General features: G+C 34.8%; 2 protein-coding genes across 4 annotated transcripts; one reads left to right on the top strand and one right to left on the bottom strand.

Annotated features, from left to right (window-relative positions):
• On the top strand, window positions 890–10236 carry LOC109328188 (auxin response factor 19-like). 2 transcript variants are annotated; one of them, XM_019561525.1, is made up of 15 exons: window positions 890–981; window positions 1133–1550; window positions 2993–3105; window positions 3196–3291; window positions 3407–3463; window positions 3594–3749; window positions 3856–3940; window positions 4173–4263; window positions 4343–4507; window positions 4599–4718; window positions 5853–5928; window positions 6342–6480; window positions 6620–8424; window positions 8783–8973; window positions 9616–10200. In XM_019561525.1, the coding sequence occupies exons 2-15, from the start codon at window positions 1502–1504 to the stop codon at window positions 9797–9799; spliced, it is 3327 nt and encodes a 1108-aa protein (XP_019417070.1). In that variant the 5' UTR covers window positions 890–981; window positions 1133–1501; the 3' UTR covers window positions 9800–10200. The 2 variants fall into 2 exon arrangements, with proteins under 2 accessions (XP_019417070.1, XP_019417071.1); XM_019561526.1 differs by lacking the exons at window positions 890–981; window positions 1133–1550; window positions 2993–3105 and having other exon boundaries at window positions 3276–3291; window positions 3407–3467; window positions 9616–10236.
• LOC109328681 (20 kDa chaperonin, chloroplastic-like) lies at window positions 10443–13464 on the bottom strand. Of its 2 annotated transcripts, none has more exons than XM_019562256.1 (6): window positions 13360–13464; window positions 13069–13247; window positions 11863–12042; window positions 11593–11748; window positions 11295–11372; window positions 10443–10790 (listed from the first exon to the last, which is right to left on the bottom strand). In XM_019562256.1, the coding sequence occupies exons 2-6, from the start codon at window positions 13243–13245 to the stop codon at window positions 10617–10619; spliced, it is 765 nt and encodes a 254-aa protein (XP_019417801.1). In that variant the 5' UTR covers window positions 13246–13247; window positions 13360–13464; the 3' UTR covers window positions 10443–10616. The 2 variants fall into 2 exon arrangements, with proteins under 2 accessions (XP_019417801.1, XP_019417802.1); XM_019562257.1 differs by having other exon boundaries at window positions 13069–13255; window positions 13360–13462.

Raw genomic sequence — 14830 nt, 5'->3', positions numbered from 1 at the left:
CCATTATCATTATTAAATTTTTATACACCGAAAATAAAGAAAAGTATAAAAAACAGTCTTATTCTATTTTATACTCATTTCAATCCTTTTCATAAGATTATTGTGATGTTCTATTTAAGTCATATTTATAGACAATAAATAAATTTTATATCAAACTACTCTTATTTACTAAAATAATTATATTTAGAGACAAAAGCGAATGATTTAATTTTATTAACTAATAGCAATTTTTTTACATTAATAAACTATATACAAATAGTTAGTAACAATTTTGATTTTATTTTTATATTCTTTAATTCAAGTGAAACTACCTAGAATCATATTATAAAATAGAAACAGAAAATAATTAAGTTGAATATAAAACAGAGACATTGTGGGACCAAATTGTATAAGCATGGAGAGGAATATAATAATTAATCTAAAACACTATAATGTGATGTAATTAAGCAAACATTAATGATGTTTAGTTTTTGAGAATGGAGAATCTACTGGTATAAAAGGAGATAAAGTTATCTCTTCTAGCTAGTAAAATCATGACATGTGTCGTGTTTTATCATTTTCTAGAAAAATATTTTTTAAAATAAACAAAATAGCACACATACCACATTTTTTATTGGCTACAGGAGATAAATTATCTCCTTATACGACAAGATATGTTATTCTCTTAGTTTTTTTACTATAATAATTCAACACTTGTTCAAATGAGTTCTTTTAACCATGCTTGTCTGTGATTGATTGCTACAGTTTATATTTGATGTCGGTTTCTTCATTCACATAAACAAAACAAAACAAAAAAAAAGCTGTCTTTGCTTTTCTTCATGTCTCTCCCTCTCACTCTGATTCCATACCAACAACTCACTTTTTTTCCAGCACTTTGGTCCCTGTGATATCCTCTTCTTATTGTTACCTTAATCCTCACAAACCCCATTTTCAGTTTTTCTTTGTGTTTGGAGCTTATCAATATTATGCTGGCTTGAAAAGGTGATTGAAAAAATGATTTTTTTGTTGGTATTTTTGAGTTTTAAAGTGGGTTTTGTTTTGTTTTATGTAATTTGTAGTTATTGTTGAAATGGGTTTGCACTTTGCAGCATGAACTTAACTTGTTTTTTTAATCCTTTTGTTAATGTTTCAGATGCAAAGTTCTGATTTTGCAGCATGGGCTTAACTTGTTTTCCCATTTTCTGGATTTTTGTCCTATTCAAGATTCATCACTAATATTTGAGCTTCAATCCGTGGATGTTAAGCTCTAAAAGTGGAAGCTTTATGTTGATTTTGGAACTTGTGTTGTTGTAGAGTTGAATCCAGCAATTAGTTGCATTTCTGGCTAAAAGGGGTGAACTTTTCTGCTTGATTCTGCTCTATATTGTTGGAAAACTAGATTGGTGCTATTGTTGAAAGATGAGTTAAAGTTGGAATTGTTCTATTGCGAAAGAACTGAGAACAAGGTTAAATCTTGTTACTAGAAGGGGAAAAAGGCTAAGTATCATTTTTATAGGTTGTAATGAAGGCTCTTGCTCTTACCAATGGTTGTGTGTCTAATTCTGCTGAAGGTGAGTTTTCTCAAGGTTCATTTGTTCTATCTCTTTCCCTATTGCGTGTGTGTTTTTTTGTTCCTGTTTCATCAAATATTAACCCTGCTGAGTGATTCCAAGGATGATTGATTTCAAGGGAAATGATGGTTTTATCTTGTTGAGATAATTTAACGGTAATATAGATCGAAGAATATGAGTATAACATGATGCAGTGGTTACTCATCTCAAGTTTTTGTAGATGTTGATCTTGTGGTTGATTTTCTTAAACTGTTTTTCTGGCCCACTTCTCCATGATTTTTTTTCTTGGAGTGAATAAATGCCATTGTTGACCTTGGCATTTTACTTCCTCTCTAATTTGTTGCATTTTTTGTTTTCTGATTTAAAAGGAAAAAAAATTTAGTTGGAAATGCCAAAATCATATTTAATTGGTATAATTTGTGTTACATAAACATAACTGGTTTGTAATATTCTGGGAAATCAGCAAATATTTTTTGTTGGGCAATTATATATACACTCAAAAACCATTGCTCACACCCAGACGGGTGCATTATTCTTACGGAGTCCGGATGGATACTCCAATTCCATTCATCTAGCTACTTTTTTCGCACTGACGAATGGTCCATCCATCTATGTTTGAGCAATGATAAATTTGCCCTTTTTTGTTTGGTTGTAGTGAGTATGGATTAATTGTGCAGAAGTCACTTGTTGCTTCTGAAGTTCGAGTGTTCTTTCTATTTTTTCCTCTCTTTTTTTGGGTGATAAGAAATCAGGTGAAAGAAGTATAATAATGATTCGTCATTTGCATAATATGTAAGAGATTCTGATCTATATGGCCTTGAGTTAATAAAGAAAGGGGTTTTAAGCTGAATTTAATTTTCTTCTCACTTGCTTGTGATTGAATTGGTTTTTCCATTTACAACCAAGTAGGGTGCTAAATCTACTGATAATGGTAGAAGAATGGAGAAAATAATATATGAGATCTCTTCCTTTCTTTCTGACACTAAAAGTGCTTTTTAGCAATTATAAACATGTTTGCAAGATAGTCTCTGACAAAGAGAGACTCTTGTATACTCTTAAGTATCGCACTAAATCTAATAAAACCGTGTCATATGACTAATATAACCATATTTAGTTGAATGTAGAATACTATATAATAATTTAATTCAAGACGGTCAATGCATGAAGCTTTCACCCAATGGGGTCTGAACTTTGGAGAGGGTAGATGTATACAACCATTAAAATTTAATGTAACAATTTAATACATTTGAAACTATAGCCCATTCGATCTAAAAGCACTGAATATTTATTGTCCTTTTATGAAACATGTATTCTACAATTCTTTTCCTTTGTTTTGGCCCTTGATCATTATCAAACATTCAAAACATGAAAGAGTTGACATTTACTGTTTAATGTGTGTCTTTCTATTCAACAACGTAACATCATGTCTGTGCCGATAACAGGGGAAAGGAAGAGAATCAATTCAGAGTTATGGCATGCTTGTGCCGGACCGTTGGTTTCTTTACCTCCTGTTGGAAGTCTTGTGGTTTATTTTCCTCAAGGACACAGTGAGCAAGTATGTTTCACATATGCCATGTTTCTAACAGCTTAATATTTCTTTATTTGGGTTTTCGAGAGAATTTCTTTTAACCATTATAACTTTCAGGTTGCAGCATCCATGCAAAAGGAGGCCGACTTCGTACCGAGTTACCCAAATCTTCCGTCCAAGTTGATTTGCATGCTTCACAATGTTGCCTTGCATGTAGGTTCACTATCCTAGTAATGAAAGCTTCTAAAGTAGATTATTTTTAATAATTTTCTTATGTGAAAATGTTTACATACTTATCATTATTAACACTCTTTTCTGTTCGGATCAGGCTGATCTTGAAACAGATGAGGTCTATGCACAGATGACCCTTCAACCTGTAAATAAAGTAGGTCAGCTGTTCAATCTCGGAATTTTTTTATTTGTATCATCTATCTGGGACTTATTTCCCACTTTTATTTAACATCCACCGAAGCTAGGAATCTATATTAAACATTGTTTGATGTACCTTTCTACAGTATGACAAAGAAGCAATGCTGGCATCAGACATGGGTCTCAAACAAAACCAACAACCTACCGAGTTCTTTTGCAAAACTCTTACAGCAAGTGACACTAGCACTCATGGTGGATTTTCTGTGCCTCGTAGAGCAGCTGAGAAAATGTTCCCACCTCTGGTGTGTATCTGTGATTTCCGTTGTTCATAAGTCTAGCAAGGATTGGAAGTTTTTATGTGATCCATTTGGGTTTTCTTTTTATGCTGACCACTAGAGTTTTCGGTAGGATTTTTCAATGCAACCTCCAGCTCAGGAAATTGTTGCCAAAGATTTGCATGACAATACATGGACATTTAGACATATTTATCGCGGTACGGCCACTTTATCCTTCATCTTCTCCATGCTCTAATATATTATCTTGTTACTGAAGCAACTTCATTTTGGTTGGGCTAAACACGTTCTTAAAAATTTCCAAGACTATGACTAAAAAAGGAGCCTCCTTCGTCTTGTAATCAAATTATAAATTGCTTGACCCGATCATGAATCTTGAAGGTATCTATTTTACGAAATTGAATGCTAAAATTTGTAGAACATCGATTACAGGACAACCAAAGAGGCATCTATTGACTACTGGTTGGAGTGTCTTTGTAAGCACAAAAAGACTATTTGCTGGAGATTCTGTTCTTTTTATCAGGTAAGGAATATATTTCTTTAGTTGAATTTTCAGGAACACTTCTCACTTTGTTGCTGACCGGAATATTTGTTTTTTCTAGGGATGAAAAACAGCAACTTCTTCTAGGTATAAAGCGTGCAAATAGACAGCAGCCGGCACTATCTTCATCAGTAATATCCAGTGACAGCATGCACATTGGCATTCTTGCTGCTGCAGCTCATGCCGCTTCAAATAATAGCCCGTTTACTATATTTTATAATCCAAGGTACTATTCGGCGTGTATTTCGTATGATAACATGGAATGGCATCCATTGATATTTGTCACAGCTTCTTATAGACATATGTCAATGTAACAGGGCCAGCCCCTCGGAATTTGTGATTCCATCGGCCAAGTATAATAAGGCCTTGTACACTCAAGTTTCTCTTGGAATGAGATTTAGAATGATGTTTGAGACTGAGGATTCTGGAGTGCGCAGATATATGGGTACTATCACTGGAATCAGTGACTTAGATCCTGTTAGATGGAAGAATTCACAATGGCGCAACCTTCAGGTATTATAATGTCCCATAAAGAACTAGATGCATTATTTGGATAACTGTATATAAATAAAATAGAAAAAGTAATTTCACTCCATTTCCTATTTTGTTTTGGTATTGTAACATGATTTGTTTTCTGGCATTTCTTATATCTATGGGCTGCTGAATGATTGAACAAAAAACTTTATCTGTTAGTTCTGTTGGAATTTTTACTTTCATTATATTAGTCTTCTTGCCAACTTATGCCACTAAGGAAAAAAACTTGTAATATAACATGCGTTATGGTTCGGTCATTCAGTATTCTATAATCTCAGTTATGAGTGATAATTTGTTTCTGCCTCCCTGCCAAGTAACACTATGTGCTTTAGTATAGTCGATGAATCTTTGTACTATTTTATTGAGGCAGTCAAGTTGTGAAAATTTGATAGGTTGGATGGGATGAATCAACAGCGGGTGAACGCCCAAGCAGAGTTTCGATTTGGGATATTGAACCAGTAGTGACCCCTTTCTACATTTGTCCACCTCCTTTTTTTAGGCCGAAGTTCCCTAAGCAACCAGGAATGCCAGGTAGCTAACCCCCCGTAGTTCAGATTCCATTTGGATATTTGTTATCTCCTTCCATTGGTTATGTCTAACTCATTGCATAACCGAAATTTTCGTAGATATGTGGTAACGAATGATCTTTTCTTTGTTATTGATTTTGTAGAAGATGAGTCTGATATTGAAAATGCTTTCAAGAGGGCTATGCCTTGGCTTGGAGATGACCTTGGCGTGAAGGATGCCTCAAGTTCATTATTTCCCGGTTTGAGCTTAGTGCAATGGATGAGCATGCAGCAGAATAATCAGTTCAATCCTGCTCAATCAGGTTATTTCCCTCAGTCAATGATTTCATCTAATACCCTCCACGGTAACCTTAACACTGATGATCCATCCAAGTTATTGAACTTCCAAGCCCCACCAAGTCTTCAATTTAACAAACCGAACCTATCGAATCTAGTCAACCAATTGCAACAATCCCCAACATCATGGCCACAACAGCAACAGCAGCAGAAGATGCAGTCTGGAGTGCGCAGATATATGGGTACTATCACTGGAATCAGTGACTTAGATCCTGTTAGATGGAAGAATTCACAATGGCGCAACCTTCAGGTATTATAATGTCCCATAAAGAACTAGATGCATTATTTGGATAACTGTATATAAATAAAATAGAAAAAGTAATTTCACTCCATTTCCTATTTTGTTTTGGTATTGTAACATGATTTGTTTTCTGGCATTTCTTATATCTATGGGCTGCTGAATGATTGAACAAAAAACTTTATCTGTTAGTTCTGTTGGAATTTTTACTTTCATTATATTAGTCTTCTTGCCAACTTATGCCACTAAGGAAAAAAACTTGTAATATAACATGCGTTATGGTTCGGTCATTCAGTATTCTATAATCTCAGTTATGAGTGATAATTTGTTTCTGCCTCCCTGCCAAGTAACACTATGTGCTTTAGTATAGTCGATGAATCTTTGTACTATTTTATTGAGGCAGTCAAGTTGTGAAAATTTGATAGGTTGGATGGGATGAATCAACAGCGGGTGAACGCCCAAGCAGAGTTTCGATTTGGGATATTGAACCAGTAGTGACCCCTTTCTACATTTGTCCACCTCCTTTTTTTAGGCCGAAGTTCCCTAAGCAACCAGGAATGCCAGGTAGCTAACCCCCCGTAGTTCAGATTCCATTTGGATATTTGTTATCTCCTTCCATTGGTTATGTCTAACTCATTGCATAACCGAAATTTTCGTAGATATGTGGTAACGAATGATCTTTTCTTTGTTATTGATTTTGTAGAAGATGAGTCTGATATTGAAAATGCTTTCAAGAGGGCTATGCCTTGGCTTGGAGATGACCTTGGCGTGAAGGATGCCTCAAGTTCATTATTTCCCGGTTTGAGCTTAGTGCAATGGATGAGCATGCAGCAGAATAATCAGTTCAATCCTGCTCAATCAGGTTATTTCCCTCAGTCAATGATTTCATCTAATACCCTCCACGGTAACCTTAACACTGATGATCCATCCAAGTTATTGAACTTCCAAGCCCCACCAAGTCTTCAATTTAACAAACCGAACCTATCGAATCTAGTCAACCAATTGCAACAATCCCCAACATCATGGCCACAACAGCAACAGCAGCAGAAGATGCAGTCGTTGATGCAAACGCCGATGAACCAGCAGCAGCAACAGCAGCAGAGTCAACAACAGCTTCTGGAACCACAAAACGTTCCACAGCAACAGCAACAACAGCCCCAACTGTCTCAACAGAGAGCTCAGCAGCTGCAACAACAGCAACAGTTGTCTCAGCAGTCCATTATGAATAACGGGGCAATTACTTCTAACCAAATTCCAAATCAGTGTATGCAGCAACAAGTACCGTTCTCTCAGCTTCAGCAACAGCAATTACTCTCAAGCAATATCTCACCCCAACGAAGTATCCAATCAGCCAGCAAAAACACGTTGCTATTGACATCCGTACCGCAAGACTCGCAATATCAGCAACAGATAGATCAGCAAGCTAGTCTTTTACAGAGGCAGCAGCAGCAACAGACACAGTTGCAACAATCTTCATTGCACTTATTGCAACAAAGCATGTCACAGAGGGCATCACAGCAACCACAAGTTACATCAATGTCACAGCAAAACCCCTCGGAGCAACAACTACAATTGCAGTTGCTACAGAAATTGCAGCAGCAGCAACAACAACAACAACAACAGTTTCTACAGCAACAACATCAGCAGCAGCAAAATCTTCATCAACAAAATCAGAAGTTACCACAGCTTCCTCTATCACCGCATCAGTCTCAACAACTTGGCAACAATGCTTTCTCAATGGAGAAGCTTCTCAACAACAACAACAACTTCTCTTCTTCAGCTCTGATGCAATCACAACAACTTCCTGTGAACCAATCCATGAATACACAGAAATCACTTACGAATGTTCGAGGTCCATCCAGTCTTACAGATGCAGAAGCTCCGTCGTGCTCAACTTCACCATCTACTAACAACTGCCAAATATCTCCACCAAACCTTCTGAAGAGAAATCATCAAGTACCATCCACATTAGGGGGAGCTTCAGTAGTGGAGCCCACAAGTAATCTGATACAAGAGCTTCACTGTAAGCCTGACATTCAAATCAAACATGAATTATCCGGCATGAAAGGACCTGACCAGCTAAAATATAAGGGGACAATTGGTGATCAGCTGGAAGCTTCTTCTTCGGGAACATCTTACTGTATCGATCCGGCTAACATCCACCAGAACTTCCAACTCCCTAACTTCTGCATGGATGGGGATGTCCAATCACACCCTAGAAGCAATATACCATTTGCCTCGAATCTTGATGGATTAACACCGGATACTTTTCTCTCAAGAGGGTATGATTCTCAAAAAGATCTCCATAACTTGTTGAATCATTATGGTAGTGCTCCAAGAGACATTCAAACTGAGCTGTCCACAGCTGACATCAGTCCCGAATCATTTGGGGTGCCAAACATGCCTTTTAAGCCTGGTTGCTCAAATGATATGGCAATCAATGATACTGGGATTTTGAATAATGGCCCGTGGGCTAACCAGACTCAACGAATGCGAACATATACTAAGGTTTGTCTTTCTTTGTCAATTTTATAAATTTGCCTAAATTGAGTGTTGGCACTTGGCACAACGGTAAAGTTGTTACTCAGTAACAATGAGGTGGCAGATTTAAATCCTGGAAACAGTCTTTCCGCTTGCAGAGTTAGGCTGCATAGATCTAACCAATTGAGTGTACTGACTGCGTACATTTGGTGATTAAATGCTTAAAGCAATTTGGAGAAATAGGGATGTCATGCAATTTTCAGTGAAGCTTGTTTTATTGTTTTTAGCATGGCATCCATGGAATCATAGTCATGCATCCAGTTCAACACTGGATATGATTTTGCCTAAAACCTTCTCACATGCTCAATACTTACATAATTTGTAGGTTCAAAAAGTTGGCTCTGTTGGAAGATGTATTGATGTCACTCGTTACAAAGGATACGATGAACTTCGGCATGATTTAGCTCGCATGTTTGGGATTGAAGGGCAACTTGAAGATCCTCAAAGGACGGAGTGGAAACTAGTATATGTGGATCATGAAAACGACATTCTTCTTGTTGGTGATGACCCTTGGGAGTAAGTAGTTCTTTTATTTTGTGAAAATAGTTTGGACTAGGCTAGGCAGTGCCTATAACAAAATTATTCATTTCTATATAATAGAACTTATAAATATCACAAATATATACGACAACAACCAATCCTTAGTCTCAATACGTGTGTCAGCTACATAGACCAAAGAACGTTATAATTCTCTATCATTAGTCATGTACATTTAGCGTCCCATTTAATTCTCCTCTCGAGTCTCCTACTAGGATAATATCATCCGACAAAATATGCATTATATAATTATTAAATAAATAGGTCAGTTTGATAGGCTAAGTAGGTTTTTTAACAGCTAAAAGCTGTCGTTTGCATTGTTAAATATGCTTTTCAAGAAGTGTAAGTTTGACTTGTTTGCTATAAATAGGCCAGGCTTGTGCTGCCTGGCTTATTCCTATCTTAGTTGTCTTTTATGATTGTTTGCGAGTTGAGTTTTGGAGGGGAAGGAAAACAAAGGTATAACCCAACTATTATAGATACAATGCTTCAGAGCCATGAAATATACTTGTGAGACGGCTCTCAAGCCTTCCCTTTTTCTTTCCTTCTATAACCCAACTCGTAAAGTGACTGACCCTTTGTATCTATAATAGTTTTCTTAACCTTATTAATTCCTTGCAGAGAATTTGTTAGCTGTGTCCTGAGCATAAAGATATTGTCATCTGCTGAGGTGCAGCAAATGAGCTTGGATGGGGATTTAGGAGGACATGTTCCAATCTCCAATCAAACTTGTAGTGGCACAGAAAGTGGCATTGCATGGAGGGGACAGTATGATGATAACTCTGCAGGCTCATTTAATAGATAAGGATGACAAAATAATCACTTTCTTGGAACAATCAATGGAGGACTAACTTAACCCTTAATATTTCTATGTTGGTGCTTCTCTAACAAATGCAATGGATACAACATATACTCATTGCAGAAGATGCAGTTGGTGCTTCTCATGGTTTTGATGGTGATAGGGGAAAGTTTAAATCTTTAGGGGTAGATTCTTTTGCTATTTAATGATATTCTAATCTTGGAATCTTCTGTTCTTGTGGCTGATTGGTTAGGATTTTCTTATTTACTTTTTGGCAAGGAACAGCTATATAGGTGAAGTGGTGTATAATATGATTGTTCTTATATATGTAAATCTTGTATGTTGGCAATCATGAAGACCATCATGTATGATGAAATGTAAGATCTAAGTAGTTTTGGACCCTTTTGCACTTTGGGTATATACTATATAGTTTGCTCCAGCTTGCAAGAAATTTTCAGTAGATCTAAGTTATTCTGCAGACAGAATAATTTATTTCCTAATTCAAGTTAAAGGGTATCTTTTATTAATTTAGCTCATATGCCAAACAGGGAAAGACCAAAATCATAGGTGATGAAAGAAAATAAATAGTTCAATTATTAAGTAATGTTATAACCTCTTGCCTAAAATAAATCCAAAATTATGACTTAAAAGGTAAAAATTGATGATAATAAATTCAAAAGGTAGTAGTACCAAAGACAATGTAGATTGTCCAAGAAACAGAAATTGCAACCAACTATATCTCAATTGTTATTACAATAAAAAATCCATTTTCCTCAAGATTAAAACAAAAAATCTAAGTTGCAAAAACACAAACAAGTTGTTCCTAAGAGAGGATAGCTATGACATCAGAGGCCCTCAAGGCAATGTAGACAGAACCATCTTTGCCCTTGAAATCAGTTCCAGCATATTTTGAATACAATACATTGTTCCCTGGAGTGACAGTCAATGGTTTTATGTTACCTTCCTCATCCAAAGGCCCTGGACCAACTGCAATTACCTGTAGCATCCAAAGTATTACCAAAAACAACAATGTATCAATCTAAAAACAAGGAAATTGAACAAAAGTGTAATATCTAAGATTTATACATAATCGCTACATCATTCACCATTTATTTGGATTACTTATTTGAAGAGTCAATGATAATTAACTATGAATGGTGGATGATGCAATAATAGTATATAAAACTCATATTGTCAGTGCATACATTTTTTCCTCATTAGATAATGGCAAGTGTCACTTAAATGCAGGATACCATTCCTCCCTAAAGGAAGCAAATAAGGGTGTAAACACCTTTGATTTGACAAACTTTACAGAGATTTCATTTCAAATGAAATAAGGATGGATACACCCTTACTAGCTTACATTGGGATCAAGCTTAATTTAGAGAAGCATTTTTCCGAAAATGGTGCCTATGCATATTACTCTTGTCTTTCCAAGCAAGTTTCTATAAGTAAATAGGATCGTTCATTTTTATAACAAAAACTACAGCAGAAAACATACTGTTCCAACAGAAGGCTTCTCCTTCGTTGCCTCTGTAAGCAACAAACCGCCTGCGGTCTTTTCCTCAGCTTCTGCAACCTGTGGTGAGAATTTAATAGATCAATGGAAATCGTGTTAATTATCACTGCCGTATAAGAGGAGCATAGAGTATAACATCTTTAAATGCGTCTCATGTATGAAAAATGAGGTTAATAGAAATTATGACATGGACCGAAAACCCTGAGGATTGGATAATTGGCAGATACAGTTGGCAAATAGTTTAATACTGAAATAAGCAACACTCTGAAGGGGAACATACCTTTATCAAGACTCTATCATTCAATGGTTTAAGATCCTTGACATCATCGGTGTTAAGGATACCAACAATGTCATCATCCTTCAATATAAGATGCTTTGTACCATTGAACTCCACCTCAGTACCTGCATACTTTGAATACACCACTTCTTCACCTGACTGTACAAGAAAATTAATCAGAGTTAAGGTTTAGATAAGTGAACACGCCTTCGTAAAAAATCAAAATCAAGATAGATTGTTGGAATTTATGATTTCTTAACACAGTAACATCACCTTCACGCTAATGTCCACTTTGGTCTTCCCGAATGTCTTTCCTTCTCCAATAGCAACCACCTCACCCCCTTGAGGCTTAGTTTGAGCGGTTGTGGGAAGCAAAATCCCACCCTCAGTCTTCTCTTCAGCTTCCTTAATTTTTACCAGGACTCTATCCCCCAGAGGTTTAATAGCGGTATACTGCACGTTAAAACTACCACTCAGATACATGTAGCAATGGATTTCTCAAACAATAATATTTATAAACCAAAATTCTGGAAACAATCTCAGGACTTGGTCGACAATTATGTTATCTGCAAGCAGCAGTTTGATTTGACAATTCAAGTACAAAAACGCATTCATCGGCAGTGTTCTTCCCACAAAACCAAATAAATAACTCACCAGATTCTCAAGTTCAGGTATTAACCAAGACAAAGCAAATAAGTTTTACTTAAAACTTAGACCAAATGCTCAAATTAGTTTGCCTACACTGAGAAATCAACTTGGTCCTCTAAATACTTTAGACATCAAATTAGTTCCTTCATGTGTCTTTGGTCATCAATTTGGACCTTAAATATAGAGGAAAAGGTCATATTGGTCCTCCAAAGAAAATGATCACCACAAGTCATAAAATGGTCACAAAGTAGTGTAAATTTTAGTCCTTGGAAGATTAATGTGACTACCAAATAATTCAGGACTTACAACTTATGTGGTTATCCTTTTATTTGAAGGAGTAATTTGTGGCCATTATATACTTGGAGGACCAAAATGACATTTTACTCCTAAATTTATGCTTATTTTACACTTAATGCCCAAAATCTTCAATTTGATGTCTAAGACATCTGAGGCCAACTATAAGTACTAACAAATGCTACCCAAACATCAGTGAAGGAACCAAAAGATTGAATTTTTTATTTATTAAAAACTACTTTTAACTTTCCAAATATTGAAATACACATATTTGACTCCTCAACCAATGCCCTTCAGAGATATAGGGTTATTTATTTGGTACTACCAAGAGTATCTACTCATCCTTCTGGGACACAGAACTAATCAATTTTCGGGTACGTGACTATTCCTCCCGACAAGTGTCAGTTCCAATAATCGAACCATATATCTTAAAGATGTAGGGTTATTAAGACTTATTATAGGGTCATGAAAAATGGTAAAAACTTTAGCAATAACATAATTCAGATAAACCATAAACCACAAAACAAAATAAAATACCTTGGGGGCAACAACAGTGGCTGCTTTAACAATCATACCCTTGTAAGATCTTTGTGTTAAATTTCCAATTTTGACATGTCCCACACATGGAAACTGAACTGCTGAAGGTCGAAGACCTTCAAACAATGCCATGTTCCTTGCAGAAATTGATGATGCTGTGATTTGAGTAGTGGCCATTTCTGAAAACCTACATTACCCAAAACAAATTGAACAAATAATCAAAATCAAACTCAACTAATTTAAAAGAGAAATAAGCATAATGAGAGAGAAAGAATAGAACTTTGGCATTACCTTAATGTAGAAGCAGAGAGATTGAGAATGGTAGGTAAGAGAGTAGAAAAGGATGAAGATAATAAAACCCTAGCCAAATATTGGGTTTTATTTTATCCCAAATATTATTAAAGACCCTTCTAGAACTACCTACTAGCCTACTAGTATTTCAACAATTTAGACCAAATTGTTAAATAAATTTATATTATCACGACAAAAATTTAAATATAGTCCGTAATTATTTATTAGTATTATTATTTTTATTCAAATGACAATGATAATTAAAAATAAATTGTGGATGATGCAATGATAATGTATAAATATTTAGACTATCATTGCATACTTTTATTTTACCTTTTTTTCTATATGAATATATTTGTTGTCCCAGATATTATGTCACTCCATATGTAATTTAACATGGTTGATTATTTAATTATTAAACTCTTAAATTATAAAAAGTAATATACAGAGTGGCATATTTTTTGGAATAGCAAATGTACTCCACTTACATACACCTAAATGACATCTATAAATAAATATATTATAATTTGTGTGATTCTTCTAAAAATTATCCATATTGATGAGGTTTTCTTACAAGTATAGATGTTGATGTTGCTTATAATAATATAACTTCGTTTGAGTTTGTAATAATTTTTACATTTGATTAAATAAATTATGTATGTATTGATAATATATATAGTAAGGATGCTTATAAATCATTTAATATTTATAATATAGGTATTTTTGTCAAAAAAATCTATTATATGAATTTCAATGAGCAACAAAAGATTATTTGAGATATCAAAGTCAGAATTTTGTTGTTCGTGTCATTAGTAATTCAAGTTTGAAAAATTCTCAACCATATCTTGTTAGTCATGCCTTCTTTTACAAAGTTATTCGTCTTATTTTAACTGACGTAGTTCAGTTACTACATAAATATCATTTTCAGCAATAAAGATAACCAACCAAAATTATGTAGTAAGATAAAAGATCATTTTATTGTAGACTATATATATAGTGATTTATATTGAAACGGAAATAGTTAAAAAATTTATCATGTATATTCTTTATATTCATTGTTACTCAATTAGTTTTAGTTGTAAAATTAAAATTAAATATTGTTATTCCCTCTAAAATTTAGAAGAAGATTTGTCGTTGTTTATAAGTTACTCCTTACTTTCCTCACAAGAGTCTAGTCCTATTAAGCGTAAACCTTTATGAGTTTTTTTTATGATATCATGAAGAGTCAAGCTCTTCAATACTTGGTAGTGCAACTTTTCTAAATTTGTATCATCATCCAATGAATCAAGTTGCTAACTATATGGTGCAAGGAAGGCCGACCCATATTATTAGGAACTTAGGAGTTAGAAACTTTATTATGAACTAAGAATCTAAAAGTTTAAGATTATGCTGACTTGTTTAGAGCTTATAAGTTTTAAACTAAGATGGTATGTTATTGCGGACTTTGATGTTTGATTTTTTTTATTTTAAA

The sequence above is a fragment of the Lupinus angustifolius genome, chromosome LG15 (genome assembly GCF_001865875.1).
Source record: "Lupinus angustifolius cultivar Tanjil chromosome LG15, LupAngTanjil_v1.0, whole genome shotgun sequence".
In the NCBI taxonomy this organism is placed as follows: Eukaryota; Viridiplantae; Streptophyta; class Magnoliopsida; order Fabales; family Fabaceae; genus Lupinus; species Lupinus angustifolius.
The sequence above is the reverse complement of the archived record's forward strand: the minus strand, read 5'-3'. Positions and strand labels throughout refer to the sequence as shown.

Coding starts and splice junctions, on each gene's coding strand:
- LOC109328681 (XM_019562256.1), bottom strand. CDS start 13,245: ATGGCCACTACTCAAATCACAGCATCATCAATTTCTGCAAGGAACATG. Junction 11,373..11,592: donor ATGATAGAGTCTTGATAAAG/GTATGTTCCCCT, acceptor TTCTCACCACAG/GTTGCAGAAGCTGAGGAAAA. Junction 10,791..11,294: donor AGAAGCCTTCTGTTGGAACA/GTATGTTTTCTG, acceptor TGGATGCTACAG/GTAATTGCAGTTGGTCCAGG.
- LOC109328188 (XM_019561525.1), top strand. CDS start 1,502: ATGAAGGCTCTTGCTCTTACCAATGGTTGTGTGTCTAATTCTGCTGAA. Junction 1,551..2,992: donor TGTGTCTAATTCTGCTGAAG/GTGAGTTTTCTC, acceptor TGCCGATAACAG/GGGAAAGGAAGAGAATCAAT. Junction 4,508..4,598: donor ACTATATTTTATAATCCAAG/GTACTATTCGGC, acceptor TCAATGTAACAG/GGCCAGCCCCTCGGAATTTG.